At 33.0% G+C, this 16,102-nt stretch overlaps 1 protein-coding gene and 2 pseudogenes across 12 annotated transcripts; 2 read left to right on the top strand and 1 right to left on the bottom strand.

The window, feature by feature from the left end:
* Positions 1–377: 377 nt before the first annotated feature.
* Positions 378–4,308, top strand: LOC111296255 (putative linoleate 9S-lipoxygenase 5; annotated as a pseudogene).
* LOC111295882 (protein ALWAYS EARLY 2-like) lies at positions 3,384–11,949 on the top strand. Of its 11 annotated transcripts, none has more exons than XM_089768893.1 (20): positions 3,390–3,553; positions 4,056–4,146; positions 4,392–4,512; positions 4,692–4,787; positions 4,960–5,022; positions 5,498–5,575; positions 5,935–6,109; positions 6,942–7,213; positions 7,318–7,687; positions 7,903–7,983; positions 8,182–8,444; positions 8,524–8,841; positions 8,931–9,109; positions 9,188–9,470; positions 9,571–9,777; positions 10,201–10,362; positions 10,629–10,769; positions 10,862–11,077; positions 11,165–11,455; positions 11,583–11,949. In XM_089768893.1, the coding sequence occupies exons 3-20, from the start codon at positions 4,408–4,410 to the stop codon at positions 11,751–11,753; spliced, it is 3,471 nt and encodes a 1,156-aa protein (XP_089625019.1). In that variant the 5' UTR covers positions 3,390–3,553; positions 4,056–4,146; positions 4,392–4,407; the 3' UTR covers positions 11,754–11,949. The 11 variants fall into 11 exon arrangements, with proteins under 11 accessions (XP_089625020.1, XP_089625025.1, XP_089625019.1 ...); XM_089768898.1 differs by having other exon boundaries at positions 4,056–4,512; positions 8,524–8,560; positions 8,669–8,841; XM_089768895.1 differs by having other exon boundaries at positions 3,393–3,553; positions 10,629–10,736.
* A 112-nt stretch (positions 11,950–12,061) lies between these two features.
* On the bottom strand, positions 12,062–13,435 carry LOC111297016 (small ribosomal subunit protein eS27y-like; annotated as a pseudogene). Its single transcript, XR_016346782.1, has 4 exons — positions 13,275–13,435; positions 13,072–13,173; positions 12,953–12,981; positions 12,062–12,849 (listed from the first exon to the last, which is right to left on the bottom strand). The product of XR_016346782.1 is annotated as a small ribosomal subunit protein eS27y-like (transcript).
* Between the last annotated feature and the right edge of the window lie 2,667 nt (positions 13,436–16,102).

The raw sequence follows: 16,102 nt of genomic DNA, 5'->3' as shown, positions 1-16,102 counted from the left end.
TAAAATACCAGATGATTAGTTATAACAAAACGAACGTAGGATTACTGCCATCCAAGCTAATGCTCCAAAAATAATAGAAAATCCACAAATAAAGAAGTAAATGAGAAATATATATTATAATGAAATTAATTTTAATGCAAGTATACATGCTGGTTTTGCAAATTACTGATCCTATATTTATAAATAGCAAGAAAAAAAAAGTGAGATCTTTTTAAAATCTGTAAATTTCATTACTTTAACCATTAAAAATAGAAAAACTCCAATAATTTGAGCTTAAGAGAACTCCTATACAAAACAGAATTAATCCCAATTCAAGTATACAGTAATTGAGCTCATTTTCTATTTCTAAAAGCCAAATAAAAACAAAGGACATACAGATGTTACCAGACGGAACTCCAAGAAAACAAAAACTTAATTCAGAACCAAATGATTTTCCCGAGAAACAAACAGAAAGTGGACAAACCAAATGTTTTTGGAATTGGAATAAAACAGTGTCAGTGACTCACCAGCAAGAGAGTGACTCAGCTCGTGGGTGGTTGCCATCGAAAAGAATAAAAAAAATAGAGATTGGATTCTAAATTGTAGCTCTAGCTGGATTGTATAGTATTTATATAATATAAAAATTGATGCTTTGGAATTTGCAAAGATTAAATTATTTCTGGGAATATTGGGTGTTTGAAAGAGAAAGAGCCTCGAAATGTGGGAATTAGAGTTTGTATTGGGAATTCAGATTGCAACAGAGGAAGAGCACCATCGGCGTGAAACAAAGGAGACAGAGACAGAGTAAAACAGAGAGATCTAAAGTGGAGTGAGAGATCCATTAAACTGTTCTATCAGGCAGCCATCTCAACATGTTTGCCAGATCAGCAGAAAAGGCTTGGCCCATTGGTGATCCTTGTGTTATGGCCCATAAGCCCGTTTTACCTTGCAATTTGGGCTTTAAATTGGCCCAAATGAATCTAATGGGCTCCTGAAATGACTCAAAGCAGTTTATAAGGGTTGAAATTTTATCGAACAGTCACCCTGTTACGGCCTACATTAATTTGTGAGGAATTGTCGATTTTAGTCTATTGATGTTGACTGTGATTTTTGATATCAAAACCAAGAAGATGTTAAAGATGTATCACTGGGGATGGTGGATTTTTATTAGGGAAAAAGTGATATTATGATAAAAAATTATAATCTCATATTGATTATATATTAAAATTGATATTAAAATATAAATGTTTACATTATTTTTAATTTATGAAACATGCGAGATTTAATGGAATAAAATAAATAATATCTTATGAGTTAATGTAAATGTTAACATTTGGTATCACAAAACAAGAAAGATTGGATCAAAAACTATTGCTCTTTCCACTACAAGTCTAATGCAATGGTTCAACAAGACCGCGAACTTCAAGCCTGGTGGAAAAGAACTTATAGGGGAAGGTCATGGTGATATGAAAGACCAGCCATGGTGGCCTAAAATGCAAACTCTTAAGAGACCTGATACATTCTTGCACTCTAATTATATGGGTGCTTCAGCTCTCCATGCAGCTGTCAACTTTGGACAATACCCTTATGCAGGCTACCTCTCGTACCGCCCAACCCTCAGCCGCAGGTTCATGCCACAAGAAGGCAGTCCTGAATATGCTGAGCTCGAATCCTACCCTGAAAGAGCATTCCTTAGCATAATTACTTCTCAGCTATTAACTCTCCTTGGTGTTTCCCTGATAGAAATTCTGTCAAAGCATTCATCAGATGAGGTATATCTGTGGAAAAGAAACGACCCTGATCAGTGGACAACGGATGCAGTACCATTGAAAGCTTTCAATGATTTCGGAAATAGGCTTTATCAAATCGAGCAAACAATTACTCAGATGAACAGTAACAAAAACATTTGAACAATCGTTCTGGTCCAGTCAACATGCCATACACTCTGTTGTATCTTACCAGTAACCCTGGACTAACTGTCATGGGAATTTGCAAGGGTTACTCATTAGTATAATTTGTAGTTAGATTTATGTACCTACTTTACTTAAGTTTCTAAGTGCAAGTCCAAAATTGAACATAAAGTTACAACTTAAAGGAAGGTACGGGTTAATAACTATTATTTAAAAAATTATTATCTATGATTTGAGTAATTCTAGATAGGCATGTTTGTTTAGTGAGATTAATGAGTATTGCATAGGGTTGGTAATTCAACCCGAATTTATCGAGTTCCAATATGACTTGATTTTATGAGGTTAATTTTTTTTTAATAAAGTTTCAGGTTGAATAGGAATAGAGTTTAAAGTGAAAAAGTCGGAGTTGAGTTTTAAGTAAATTAGTTTCAACCCGACTTGATATATATAATATATATTTTTATTATTTATTTGATTTTATAATTATATTAAAAATAATATTTTATCAATTTTGAATTGAGTCAATTTTGGTATTATATATATGCAAACCGGATCAAATATAAAAATAATATTTTATTATAAAATTAAGTCAGATTTAAATATTAGATATATAAAATTGAATCAAGTTAAAAAAGAATAAAAAATAACTCGATTTGATCTGTTACAATATTTAATATTGCATTAGTTTTTATGGATTGGTTCTTCAAGTAAGTTGTATAATAAAATTTTCATTTAGATATTTTGATTAAATTTAAATATTGTTAGTGTAATTTTTAAAAACGAACATAAAAAAAAAGTTTAAAAACTAAAGTTAAATATAATTATCAAGCATCATCGGGATCTTTAATCTCTATAAAAGATAATTTATGAATTATATAAGATTTTTTACTTAAAAATTATGTTATTTAATTTAATATGATAATATTTAAAAAATTCATTTAAAAAAAAAAGAAAATGTTTATAAGATACACTAATAATTGTTTTATTAGTAAAGTGATAAATTCTTAATTTTAATGATTAAAATTTAATTTTTATAATCTCAAATATCGAAAAAATTTATGGGATGAAACAACTTAAATAAATGTAATATATCGACCTTTAAATTCTACAATTTGGTGAAAATTTTGATGAAACAATTTCATGTGGGGCTTTTCAAACAAAAAAATCGATGACTTTAATTTTAAAAATCTCAAAGGGAGCTAAACAAATTTACTCATAAAAGTAGGGACCAATTTGACAATTAATCTAAAAAAATTCAAACTTAATCCGCTATTATCATCGACAAAAATCCCAACCTATAACATCAAGATCAGACCACCCAAAATTCAGAATCCTTCAACTTGCCACGTGTACAGTGATTAGCACCCCATTCTGTGCCTTCAAATCATCCCGTGAAAGCAAAAAAGATACAAAGAGAAAAAGCCAAAAAAAAAAAAAAACATAAATAAATAAAATAAAACAAAATAATCTCATTGGCCAAACGACCTTTATATTCAAGTTTCGCGGCAACGCCACCTTCTTTCTCTCTCAAAAATTTATCTTTCTCTAAAGTTTTGTTTTTGTTTTTCCCTTTTTGAAAATCTCTCTTTTTTCTTTCCTTCTTTCTGTAAAACCCTTTGTTTATCTTCATGGTTTATACTCAGATAGAACAAGGCCGGAAATTGGTAAGTGGGGTTGCCTTCGATCTGTGAATTAGGGTTTAAAAAGTTGAGATCTTGAAACTAGGCTTTTGTTTTTGTTTTTTTTTCTGGGAATTTTTTTGAGGAATTTTCGGTGAAAATTTTAAATTTTTATTGCTTCTTTAGAAGTATTTTTTGTTTTTCTTTACTGGGTTTGAAGCAGTTTCAAGTGACTTTATGGGTTAAACCAAATTGGCTTTGCCTTTTTTCTTTTTTTCTACTGAATTATAAATTTCGGTTTTTGAATTCCTGCATTTTTGGGGGTTTTTTTTTTTTTTGGATTTTTTAAAATTCTGTGGTGGTTTTGCAGCAGTGTTTTAATGGATTCTTTTGGAGTTTTTTTTTTTTAATATGTAAAAAAAGTTTAAAAATTTAGAACTTTCTTTTTTTAAATCATTGCTGACATCGATTTTAAAGTTGTTTATATTTATCAACAAAGTAAATTACATTTCAAACTGTATTGAATTCTGCTCTTGTTTTGCTGCAGGGGTCTTTGATTTATGTCCAATTTATCTGCTTTTTCACTTGTTGATTGGCTGAGAATCATGCTGAAAAGCTTATTTGGCTAGTTCATTCAAGTTATAGATAACGCATTTTATTTTGGGTTTATGTTTGTTGATGGAATGTTTCAGATAGATAAAGTTGTTGATGGCCCCAACAAGAAAATCTGTACTTGTTTTGCTGCTGGGGTCTTTGATTTGTGTCCAATTTATCAGCTTTTTCACTTGTTGATTGGCTGAGAATCATATTGAAGATGTTGGCTAGTTCATTCAAGCTATAGATAACATTTTTTGGGTTTATGTTTGTTGATGGAATGTTTCAGATAGAGAAAGTTGTTGATGGCCCCAACAAGAAAATCTAAAAGTGTGAACAAACAATATTGGAGTATATATGAAGTCTCTCCTGATAAAGATGTTGGGAATTCAAGAAAAAGTAAGCCAAAGGTAAGTGCTTGGGTCATTTCTAAATGATTACTTGGTCTAGGATCAAATTATTCTCTTGCCTTTGGCTGTTTGGTGAATACTTGGTTTCTTATGGTTATTGTTCACATTTTAATGTGGACGACATCATTTGCTAATTGTGTGTTGTTTTGATGCATGGACCGTTGTATTCTATGCTATAGAAGAAATTAGCTGACAAGTTAGGATCTCAATGGAGCAAGGCAGAGATTGAGCGTTTTTATAAAGCTTATAGAGAGTATGGGAAAGATTGGAAGAAGGTATAGCAACTATCTGCTGCTGTTGCTATGAGAAATATCAAAAGAAAACATTAAGTTTTCTCTGTAATTTAATGCATTCTTTTATATTGGGATGTTGTTCCATCCAAGAATTGTACAAACATAATTAACATGTTTCTTTTTTTTTCTCAACTTTGTGATTTCTTATTTATAGGTGGCTGCTGCTGTGCGTAATAGATCCACTGAAATGGTGGAGGCCCTTTACAGTATGAATCAGGTATGTTTAGGCCTCAATTGTAGCTTTTAAGCACTAATCAGTTACCAACTCCTCTTTGATTGCTTAGTTCTATTATTGGGTGCTTCTGGGCTTGAAGCTGATTGTTTCTACACTACCCAAGAAAGTGCGTAAGATAGCTTACCAATTCTAAAAGATTAAAAAGTTGAAAAAGAAACAATAGAACTTCTGTCTTAGTTAACTTGCCATTTTTTTAACTTTAATATGGCTTCTCAAGATGTATCCAGTTGACAGTGGATGAGGGTTGTCCATGCACCACTTTAATGGGGATAAACAGTTTGTCTTCGTTACTTAAGTCTTCAAGAGGTTATGTGGAGTCATGTGCTTCAAGGGCTGTGAATATAGTTTCATTCGTGCCTTCATGTGTTGGATGAAGTCTGAGAGTTGCTGTAGTTTGACTCTATTTGCTTACAAATATTGTTACATTAATGTTTTTTTTTTTTAAAATTTTTTTCAGGCATATTTATCCCTGCCAGATGGAATAGCTTCTGTGATTGGCCTTACAGCCATGATGACTGATCACTATAGTGCCCTGGTGAGATTGGTTGGACATTTTGAAATAATTATCTCTGAGATTTGCAGTCTTCCTTATGATTGCTCATCTTTTAGTTTCAATAAATCTTGTTTCCTCCTCTTCTTTGCTGTTAATTACTATAATTTCTAAAGCTATACCACAAACTTAATTCTGGAGCCAGCATTCATATCGATCAAAGCTGTTTGTTACAGTTTATTCTTTGGAAATATATTTCTCTCTTTTATGAAGAAAATTACTTCCTCATTGCACTGTATTTTTGCAAATTATATCTTTTCCATTTTAGGCTCTCAAGATAAATTGAACTCATAATGTTCTTTCTCTATCTACTGACTAAAATTTTGTACTGTGTCAACTAACAGGGTGGGAGTGATGGTGAAAGAGAGAGCAATGAGCCTTCTGAAATACCCCAGAAAGTTCAAAAGCGCAAGCGGGCAAGGGTTCCTCTTGGGTCCTCAAAAGAGGGTGTTGTTCAGCCCCAATCGATTGTATCTAGTCAGGGATGCCTGTCTCTGTTGAAAAGGGCAGGCCTTAACGGTAAGATACATTGTTCTTGTTAGAACTCAATTGCATTTATGCTTTTTCTTTAATTCGGTTCCTTTGTTTATCACACGTGTCTTTAATTTTTCCCTCCCTTAGTTCTATCTCTTATTTGCAATAAATGCAACTAAGAGAATGAAAAGGAAAAGAGTTAAAATAGTAGAATTTGTCAAAATTTGGGGGGAAGAAAAACAAACAATAGTGCTTAAAGTTATTTTTGATCTGTCATAGAGATGAGAAGTATAATAATATCATGAAGAAATGTTATCAATCAGAAAGGGAAGGTGCCACCAATGATTGTTTGATCCACAGAAATGAGATGGGAAGAGAAAACAAAAGCTTTACTTGTTGGCCAATTATAATAACTGGAAGATGTGCAGATGCTTTGATGAATCAAAATTCTTTTAGGAGGATCTCCCATGTGGGTGATAAACTGACAAGCCAATATTGGAGCTTTCTTTCCTCTTTTTCATATTTTAAAACTCTTTCAGTTATCATTAATGTTTTCTTTTGTAATCAATTTTCTCTTGCCTGTCTATAGGGAAGCCAATTGTTTGCATTTAGCATCATTAGTTCAAAGAGCAGTGGAGGCAGTTTATTCACTACCTAGGAAAGTTCTTCAGTGTCCATGAGACCAATTGAAATTTGGTATAATATTTGGCTGTGTTTATGCAATCATAATTTTTCTTAAGTGTTTGGTGTTTCGATGGGAAGAATGCCAAGTTACAATTATGTTTACTAAGCATGAACTGTCAATGCAGTCAAAAGTTAGTTGTAATAACCTCCATAACTGTGATTGAGGTCCTCATTTTGTTTGAATTCCTTTTAGGTATTCCTACTCATGCAGTTCGGAAAAGGACCCCTCGGGTGCCTGTTTCATGTTCAAATAGGAGAGATGACACTGAAAGTTACATTCCACCAAACAAAAGGGTTATGAAGTCTGAGGCTGATGGTAATGATGATGAACATGTTGCTGCATTGACATTGACATTGACGTTGACTGGGGCATTGCAAAGGGGAGGCTCCCCTGATGTTTCTCAGACACCTTATAAAAGAGCTGAATGCAGAAGATCCTCACCTATTCAGAGCTATGATAGGATGGTATATGGCCTCTGATTTAAGTTTATAACCTTTTTTTTTATCGCCTTGCCCTCGTTATCTGCGTAATAATTTTATGTTTATTCTTTCTATTGACATGCAATTAGTTGCCACAATTGGAGACAACTAAGGCCAAGCTTCATGATTCTTCCTATGAATGCCGGATGGAAGGCAGGCCTGGGGGCACAAAACCTGTAAGTGGAACTTATGCCAGAGGTACAGGCGCCTTGATGGATATGGAAGGTGTTGGTTCTGTTGAAGTTCATCAAAAGGGGAAAAAATTTTACAGGAAGAAAATCAAAGTTGAAGAGATCAAGAACAATCTGTCTGATGATGGTGGAGAAGAGTGTAGCAGCACTGAAGAAGGAATTATAGGTAGTGCTCTCGAAGGGAAAGATGATATGGAGATTTCCAGTGCTAAAAATGAACTTTCACCATGGAGTCAGGGGAAGAGAAGTAAGAAGCATGTCTTTGGAGGTATGAACTTGAGATCTTAGGTTGAATGATGTCATAATTCTACCTAATCAAGGCACAAAAAGTAGCAGGAAAAAGAAAAAGGAACAAGAAAATACAAAAGGAATTTGATGTTGTGTCATTGTTCAAAGCATAATGGTCTTCTTGCAACCTTTTTTTTTAGATTTGATAGCACATACAAGCTCAACATCGGATTTTTATTCTTTTTCTATATGTAGATGAAAGCTCTTCCCTAGATGCTCTGCTGACATTAGCCAATTTGTCTACATCAATGTTGCCAACATCAATAATGGCATCTGGTAGGTGTCAATTGCTTCTAGTTCAGCTTTTTCTGCTTGAATGTGCTATAGGATATAAGGTTTCCTGTCAGTTATGCTTTAGTTATTCATATATGTTTTTTCAGTCAATTTACTTCATGCATGCTGGGAGGATACTTTTTTCTTATTCCTTTTGTTGTTGTTTCCATGTTTTCCTGGAATCATCTGTCAAATTGAAAGAGGATAGAATTACACTTGAAGCTGATGACAAGTTTATTGTACCTGAAGCTATATCTATAAGTCAAAGTGGAGATAAAACTAAGCACCTTGGGCCAAATGAAAAGGTGCTCAACTTAATCAATGGAGCTGAAGATGCTACCTCTAGAAAATCTAAAGTTGGGAGGTATTCTGCTGCGGATGACAATGTTGTTTCTGATCCAAAACAACAGCCTGAACCTACCAACAACACGTGGAAAAGAAAACACAAATCCTTAAGTTCAAAGGTAACTATTGAATATTCTTTGTTTGTTGTAACTACTTCACTTCTAATTACTTGGGTTGATGTTGTTTTATGTCTTGTAGGACATGGCTGAAGAAGAGAAAAAATATCTCAGTAAAGGTAAATGTGGCACTCAATCTTTTGTTCATTCAAGACAATGGAAATCATTCAGAGAGCCAGAGGATTCCCCCACTAATAGTGATCCAAAAATGGCTGGAATTGATTCAGTGGTGTCAACTTCGCAAGTTTCTGCTCCAAACCCTGTTAGCTTACCAACTAAGCCTCAAAGTAGACGTAAGATGAACCTGAAGAGAGCTTTACTTTCAACGGATATAAATTCTTCCAAGTACACATTGAAAAGTCAACCAAACAAGCATTCTCTTTCACAAGACAGACTAAAGGTAGAATCTAATCTTGCTTCATTCATTTCCCTTCTGCAAAAGAGTTCTCAAAATTTTGAGCATAATTTATTGATGTTATTGAATTTCAGGAAAAGCTCTCTTCCTGCCTATCATCTAATCTGTCACGAAGATGGTGCTCTTTTGAATGGTTTTACAGTGCTATTGATTATGCTTGGTTTGCTAAAAGGGAGTTTGCGGAGTACTTAAATCATGTCGGATTGGGTCACATTCCAAGGCTTACTCGTGTTGAGTGGGGTGTCATAAGAAGGTAAGCTTGTCAGTATCCCTACTATTGAGAAATATGGAAAAACAGAGATTTTACAAATGCAATTGCTTTTTAATACAGTTCCCTTGGCAAACCGCGGAGGTTTTCTGAATGCTTTTTACATGAAGAGAGGGAAAAACTTAGAAAGTATCGGGAGTCTGTGAGACAATATTATAGTCAACTTCGCATTGGCTCTAGGGAAGGACTTGCAACGGATTTGGCACATCCTTTATCAGTTGGACAACGAGTAATTGCCATTCATCCAAAAACAAGGGAAGCTAATGATGGAAAAGTACTTACTGTTGATCATGACAGGTGCAGGGTTCAGTTTGACAGTCATGAACTAGGAGTTGAATTTGTCACGGTAATTGCCTTTTTTGTTATTCTTTTTTTTTTTAACCTTTTGGAATTTCAGTTCATTTATCATCTGTTTATTTGGAAGTCACAGAGACATGTTATTGCAGGATATTGATTGTATGCCACTAAATCCATTGGAAAATATGCCAGAAACTCTTAGGAGACAAAATTTTGCTTTTGATAAATTCTCTGTGACACCTAAAGAGTCTCAAGGGAATGGAAATTTAGATTCTGTTGGGTCTGTGGTATTCACTTCAAGTGGGCATCTGGAGAATGCAACCAGCCCTGTGAACATGTTGGCAAACCCGATAAAGGTTAGGATGCTTTGGAATTGCTAACACTATGTACTTTTGTTAATTCCAGATTTTTGCTTGTTTGATTTAACATGTTTTTTGTTTATCTCTTTGTGTTATGATTTGAAAATTCAACTTAAATAGGCTGATGATGCTATATCCTGTTGGACTGCTTTTTCTATGGTTCAAATGTATCATTTACTTATCCTTTTTTTCTGATTCCTAATGGCACTTGGGAAATATTGGTGTATTTCAGAGTTAACACATCACATTTGAGGGCGGTTTTCTTCTTTTTCTTCCTTTCTCCCCCCTCCCCCTCCTCCCAAATTCTGCCTTTTGATCAAATACTCTGGGAGTTTATAATTGGTTCTAGAATTAGAATTTCTGTAGCAATAATTTTAAATATTAACCAATAACCAATACAATATATTTGGTTTTGGCCAGGTTGATACAAACCATACCATTTTGCATACTAACGCAGCTGTTTCAAATGTTGTTACTGCACATCAAGCGGCACATGGTAAACCCCTTTCCATGGCACACATTCGAGGGAGGGAAGCTGATCTACGAGCTATGTCTGAATTGAACTGTGCTCTGGACAGAAAGGTTATCATGCAATTTGATATGATTTGTTTTCTAATGTTGCTTTGGTGATTTCGCATAATATATTCAATGAAATTTGCCAAAAATCCTTTATTATATTCTTAGAATTGGACTTTGTGCTTTATGTTTACCATGTTATTTGGCTTCTAAATTCATAAAATTATTTTATTTGTGCAATTTATGTCATATAGTTCATGTTATCTTGCGATGTAAGTTAGCAGAATTACATTAATGTGGTTGATCTTTTTCACATATATAAAATATTGCAGGAAGCTTTGCTGACAGAGCTCAGAAATACTAACAATGAAATATTGGAAAACCAAAATGGAAGGAGTTGTTTAAAGGTTTCTGAACCTTTCAAGAATCACATAGCCACGGTACTTGTACAGCTAAAGGAAGCCAGTGGCCAGGCATGGGGCTTCCTTAAATACAAGTGGTTTATTCTTTTCTTCAATACCAAATTCTCTTCTTGATGACTTTGGATTGATCATTTTCCATGCAGGCTTCTTCTGCTTTACGTAACTTGGGACAACGTAATGCTTGCCCAGCAAACCCCCTGTCAACATGGCAGAAACTCCCAACTGATCCCAATTTCTTTGGTGGATGGACAAGTTCTGTTGATAGTTCTCTTGTTGCACCTGAAGCAGGATCTGTTGTGGGTGAAATTGTCGAAGGCTCAAGATTAAAAGCGCATGCCATGGTGGATGCTGCTATCAAGGTACAAGTATCTCTTCATCTTTTTTATATAATTTACCTAAAGTCCAAGGTTATGGTTTAATGACACTTATAATGCACTATTATTCAGGCCGTTGCATCCAAGAAGGAAGGTGAAGATGCATTTATGAGGATTGCAGAAGCATTGGACTCTGTAGATAAAAAGCAATTTGCATCTGACATTAGGATGCCTGTAATCAAGTCACAGGAGCAGTACAATGGTTGTATGGATTATCACAATCACTTGGTTTCCAGTGCATCAAAACCAACGCTCACTGGTTGGACCCCTGATCCCAAGTTGCGGGAGGCTTCTGGCAGAAACGAGGAACAAGTTCCATCGGAGCTTATCACAGCATGTGTTGCTACTTTGCTCATGATACAGGTAATTTGGGAATTCTTTTTTGATGTGATTGCTGCTCTCCCCAGCCTGAGGACCGACCAGAACACTGCTTCATACCTGTTTCTTTATTGCAATCTTGTGCTGATTACTGTTTTCTTCATACATGCAGACATGTACAGAACGACAATTTCCACCAGCCTATGTGGCTCATATCATTGATTCCGCTGTTACAAGCTTGCACCCATGCTGTTCCCCGAACCTGCCTGTTTACCAGGAAATACAAACATGCATGGGCAAAATAAAGACTCAAATATTAGCTTTGATCCCAACTTCAACATGATGCTTTGTTTTCTTTACATTTTTTATAGATAAAAGACTGTAATCTGAGGATAAAAGAAAGAATTACAATTGTTGAAATTTGAATCTTGAATTTCATAGATCTAACAAGAAAATTTTGTTCTCTCATTTCACCATGTAAATATGTTGGAATCCATGTTCCTAATATAATTCCTTTCAAGTCTTTTCTTCCTCGTTTAGCAGTTTTTGTTAGCATGGATCAATAATTATACAAATCTCAATGATCCTAATTTGACCTTTTTTTTCCTTCACTTCTGGTTCTTAAGTAGAATGCAAAGTAGTCTAATTGTTCTGCCGTTATCTATAATTTATCTTCATAACAAATCAAGTTTAATCATAGATCAGAGAACAAAGCAGGAAGCGGTAATGCTGGGCCATGGTCATTGGGTTTTTGAGCCATACCCTTGGTCTTGGTGGATTGGTCATGAACAGATGTAATAGAAAATCATATGCAGAAATAGATCAGATTTTTCAAATTGCTCCAAACAAATGCACAGATAGTATCAATTGGCATTACAAGATATCTGAAATGAACCCAAGAAATGCAAAATAGTCCACATGGAAGCATCAAGTAGCCATCGAAAATGAACTCGAGAACTAGAAAGGGAGTTGAAAATGGGCATCTGATTATACATAAAGGATCTTATCTAGTTACCTATCAGCTAACACAAAAAATAGACATCACATCGAAAAACAAATCATTTTCATTGCAGCAAAAACCATCCACTACAAGAAAATCCATACAAAAACCATGAAGTAACAAGCTTAGAATCAAATCCTGAAAACTTACTACAAAAAATAACTTACATATGTCATAATTGAAACAAAAAGATGACCCATAATCAGATCAATTGAAACTCTTGTCAATCATATATATGTCATAATTGAAACAAAAATATGACCCATATATTCAGACCAATTGAAACTCTTGTCAATCATACATAATAGCAAATCAGTCCCCCTTTTTCCTGAAAGAGCATCCCTCGGTGAGTCTAGCTCTACCTCCTGTCGGCTGGCAAAGAACAGTCTGGCAGTTACCACACACCACCACAGTTTGAGAATGGCTAAACACAGTTGTTCTGCCAAAAAGAAGCATAATCCAGAATGAAATGAACTCCATACATATTTCAAAAAGCATAAGTTTAAAGATTAAAAGACAATTCAGACAATCTAAGAACTTACATGTTGAAGCAGCCTTGGCATTTCACATCCTATACGAAAAGCAAAATAACAAAGTGAATCCCAACAAACATATATATATATATATATATTTATATGAAAGAAAAGTCTTAATAAATTACCATGAAGAAAGAATTGGGAGACTGAACGAGACGCTTGAGTTTGTGCTTCTTCTTCTCAAGCTCTGCTGGAGGATTCAACAAATCGATATCGTTTTGTAGAACCTAATAATCCCAAGTTTTAAATCAGGTTCAATTATGAACAACACCAACAACAACATAACAAAAAAGAAAAAAGAAGAAACGAAAGAGAAGCTTGAACAGACCATTTTTTGGTTGGCTGCTAGAAGTTTCAAGAGCAACCTTGAAACTATCCAAGCTTGGTAGGCGGCAGAGCTGGAGGAGGAAGGAAGAGTTGAAGAAATGCCAACGTGACCGTTATACTGAATGACAAGACTGGTTACCCTAGCAGGGTCGTGTGACGTAAAATCAAGGAATTCATATATTTATAATATATTTTACGTAAAAATGATGTATTATAATTAGAATGAATATAATAATATTAAATATAATTTATTAATTAATTAAAATTTTAAATCATATTATTTTTATTATATTATCATACTATATTTTAAATTATCAAATTTACCTTAAACTTACCCAGTAGAGCCCAAGGTTTAAAACACCACTTTTGCAATACGAATTTGGGTAATTGTGAGAGACAGATTGGATAAATTTTTTGTTCACCCACCATTTTCATTTCTTTTTTCTACCCCAACCTTAAAAACAAATCCAGAAAGAAGCATCCCATTTTAAGTTTAGCCATTCAATCCTTCGTTTTCCCATTTTTTTTCCTAGCTTTAGCTTTTATATATGATTATTATATTGTTTCTAATTATCTTTTTGAGATTTCCAATTTGAGTATCGAGACCGGTGAAATGATACCAATGAAGTGAAATTTGTGAAAATATAATATCAATATCACATATGTTGAACAACATAATTATATCCGAGTTCGAATATTTAGGATCCCTTGCTTGGAAGGGGATGGCGTAAAGATAAATTTGGTTATCTAAAATATCACATGGTAAACCAATATAAAAAAAAAATGATATAATTTAAAATTTCCACATGAATTATAACATAACTTTTAAATAAAATATAATATATACAAATTTTAATGTTTTATATGATATATATATATATACACATATATATATATATATATATGAATCGTCAGATCTACATAAAAAATAAGTTTTTACTTATAAGATTAATCACATTAAAGATAATTAAATTTAAAGTTCGTTTTTGTACTCTTATTAGTAACAATTTTTAACTTCACGAATTGAGTTAAGAAAAGGAAAAACTCTTAACAATAGATTGAAATAATATTTTAAGATAAAAATTTACATGGTATAGAGCTTATCAATGATATAGAAAGAGTAGATGACATTATATGGTAATGACAATTGTTATTCACATAGTTTGTAATTTGTACTTTGTACCACATAATATTATAGAATTATTGATTGAAATCAAACAAACATATTAAAGCATATAAACAAGCAAGTAAAATTCAGCATCACCTAAATCTTGAAACTCTCCAGGGAAAGACTATGGAACCAAAAAGATATAATAAGCTAAAGATAACCACCCACTTTGTAAATATCCCAACAACAGTCTAGGGTACCCATCCATTCAGTTCAGCCCTTCTTTTTTCCTTTTTTCCTGCCTCATTTTTTTTTCTGTTAGCATAGAAACAGACAGGGGAGCAGCTGCTCCAGCAGCATGGTTGACTGGTTGAGTTAATAATTAGGCTATTGAAATGAAGAGGAAAATTTGAATTCTCACAATTATGTTGTGCTTTTAAAATAGTCACTAAACTATTAAATATTTTTAATAATAAAAAAATTATTACAAATTTTTAACGATATTTTGACGTAACAATAATATATCAAGTGTCAAACGTTATGGATGGTCATACTCAATTTATGAGATCTTATCTATTTTAACTAAAAAATTTTATAATTTTATCTCATAAAAAATATTTCATAAATATGATTTTAAATATTTACATATATATATATATATCACATTACATCTTATATTTTTTTTCAATATGGGATTAAAAATATTACAGTCGAACCAAACAAATTTGGAAGAAATAATTTCTCATAGCCTTCCGTTAGATTCAAACATAGACAACGAAAATATTAGCACAGGCTATTTGAATATTCAGCTAGGGGTTAAACAATAAAATTTGAATAAACACGTTTTCTTCCAACCCAACCAAACAAAAGTGAATAAAACGTAGACAAATATGATAGAGGGGGCCAACAATTTACCTTAGTATGGCCAATAAAGATCAAAGTAAAAGGTGGTGCAAGTGCATAGAAAGATTCATCAGATTTTTGCAGCTTGCCAACAAATACACCAAGGACAGTATCGATGCACTGGTAAAAGAAATGTGAACACTGAAAGTCAAAAGCTGAACTCAATAAAATTGCCAATAACTAAGTAGATTTAATGATTTGTATATTTGTATATATAAAATATTAAAATTTATTTATTTATATCGTATATTTTACATAAGATTTATATGTTATAATTAAAACTTTAAGTAATATTATTTTCGTGTCTTATATTTATATCATATTTATGTCTAAAAGCTGAATTCAATAAAATTGATAAAGATTAAATAGATTTAACGATTTGTGTATTTGTGTTATATAAAATACTAAAATTTATTTATCTGTATCGTATGTTTTATAAAAAAATTATATATCATAATTAAAATTTTAAATTATATCATTTTCGTGTCTTATATTTGTATTATATTTGTATCGTATTATTATATCGTATTTTAAATTATTAAGTATAGAAAATTCTAGTTTGAACTTTCCGTAATTCAATTCAGCAGCAATAGCATATTCCAGGCCTCAAAATCAAATAGCAAAGCACCTTGTTTTTGGCCAAAGAAAACCCCTCGTTTGACTAGGGGTTTAAGGTAAGATATATAATTCCATATATATATATAGACAACAAAGAAATTTATGTGAAGGGCAATGTTTTGCTTTGCATTTGGAGTTTTGAGGGTGGATGACATTTTTGGTTTTTGAAGAAAATGTATGAAGAAGAATTTGAGAAATGA

The sequence above is a fragment of the Durio zibethinus genome, chromosome 12, assembly GCF_047325235.1.
Source record: "Durio zibethinus cultivar Kanyao isolate XHJ-2024 chromosome 12, ASM4732523v1, whole genome shotgun sequence".
Classification (NCBI taxonomy): domain Eukaryota; kingdom Viridiplantae; phylum Streptophyta; class Magnoliopsida; order Malvales; family Malvaceae; genus Durio; species Durio zibethinus.
Note: the sequence above shows the minus strand (reverse complement) of the source record. Positions and strands in the feature narration are given on the sequence as shown.

What these genes read in the sequence shown, in the direction of transcription:
- LOC111295882 (XM_089768891.1), top strand. Translation starts at nt 4,408, where the DNA reads ATGGCCCCAACAAGAAAATCTAAAAGTGTGAACAAACAATATTGGAGT. An exon ending in ATGGGAAAGATTGGAAGAAG is followed by an intron (nt 4,788 to 4,959) that starts GTATAGCAACTA and finishes TCTTATTTATAG; the next exon opens with GTGGCTGCTGCTGTGCGTAA. An exon ending in TAAGAAGCATGTCTTTGGAG is followed by an intron (nt 7,688 to 7,902) that starts GTATGAACTTGA and finishes TTCTATATGTAG; the next exon opens with ATGAAAGCTCTTCCCTAGAT.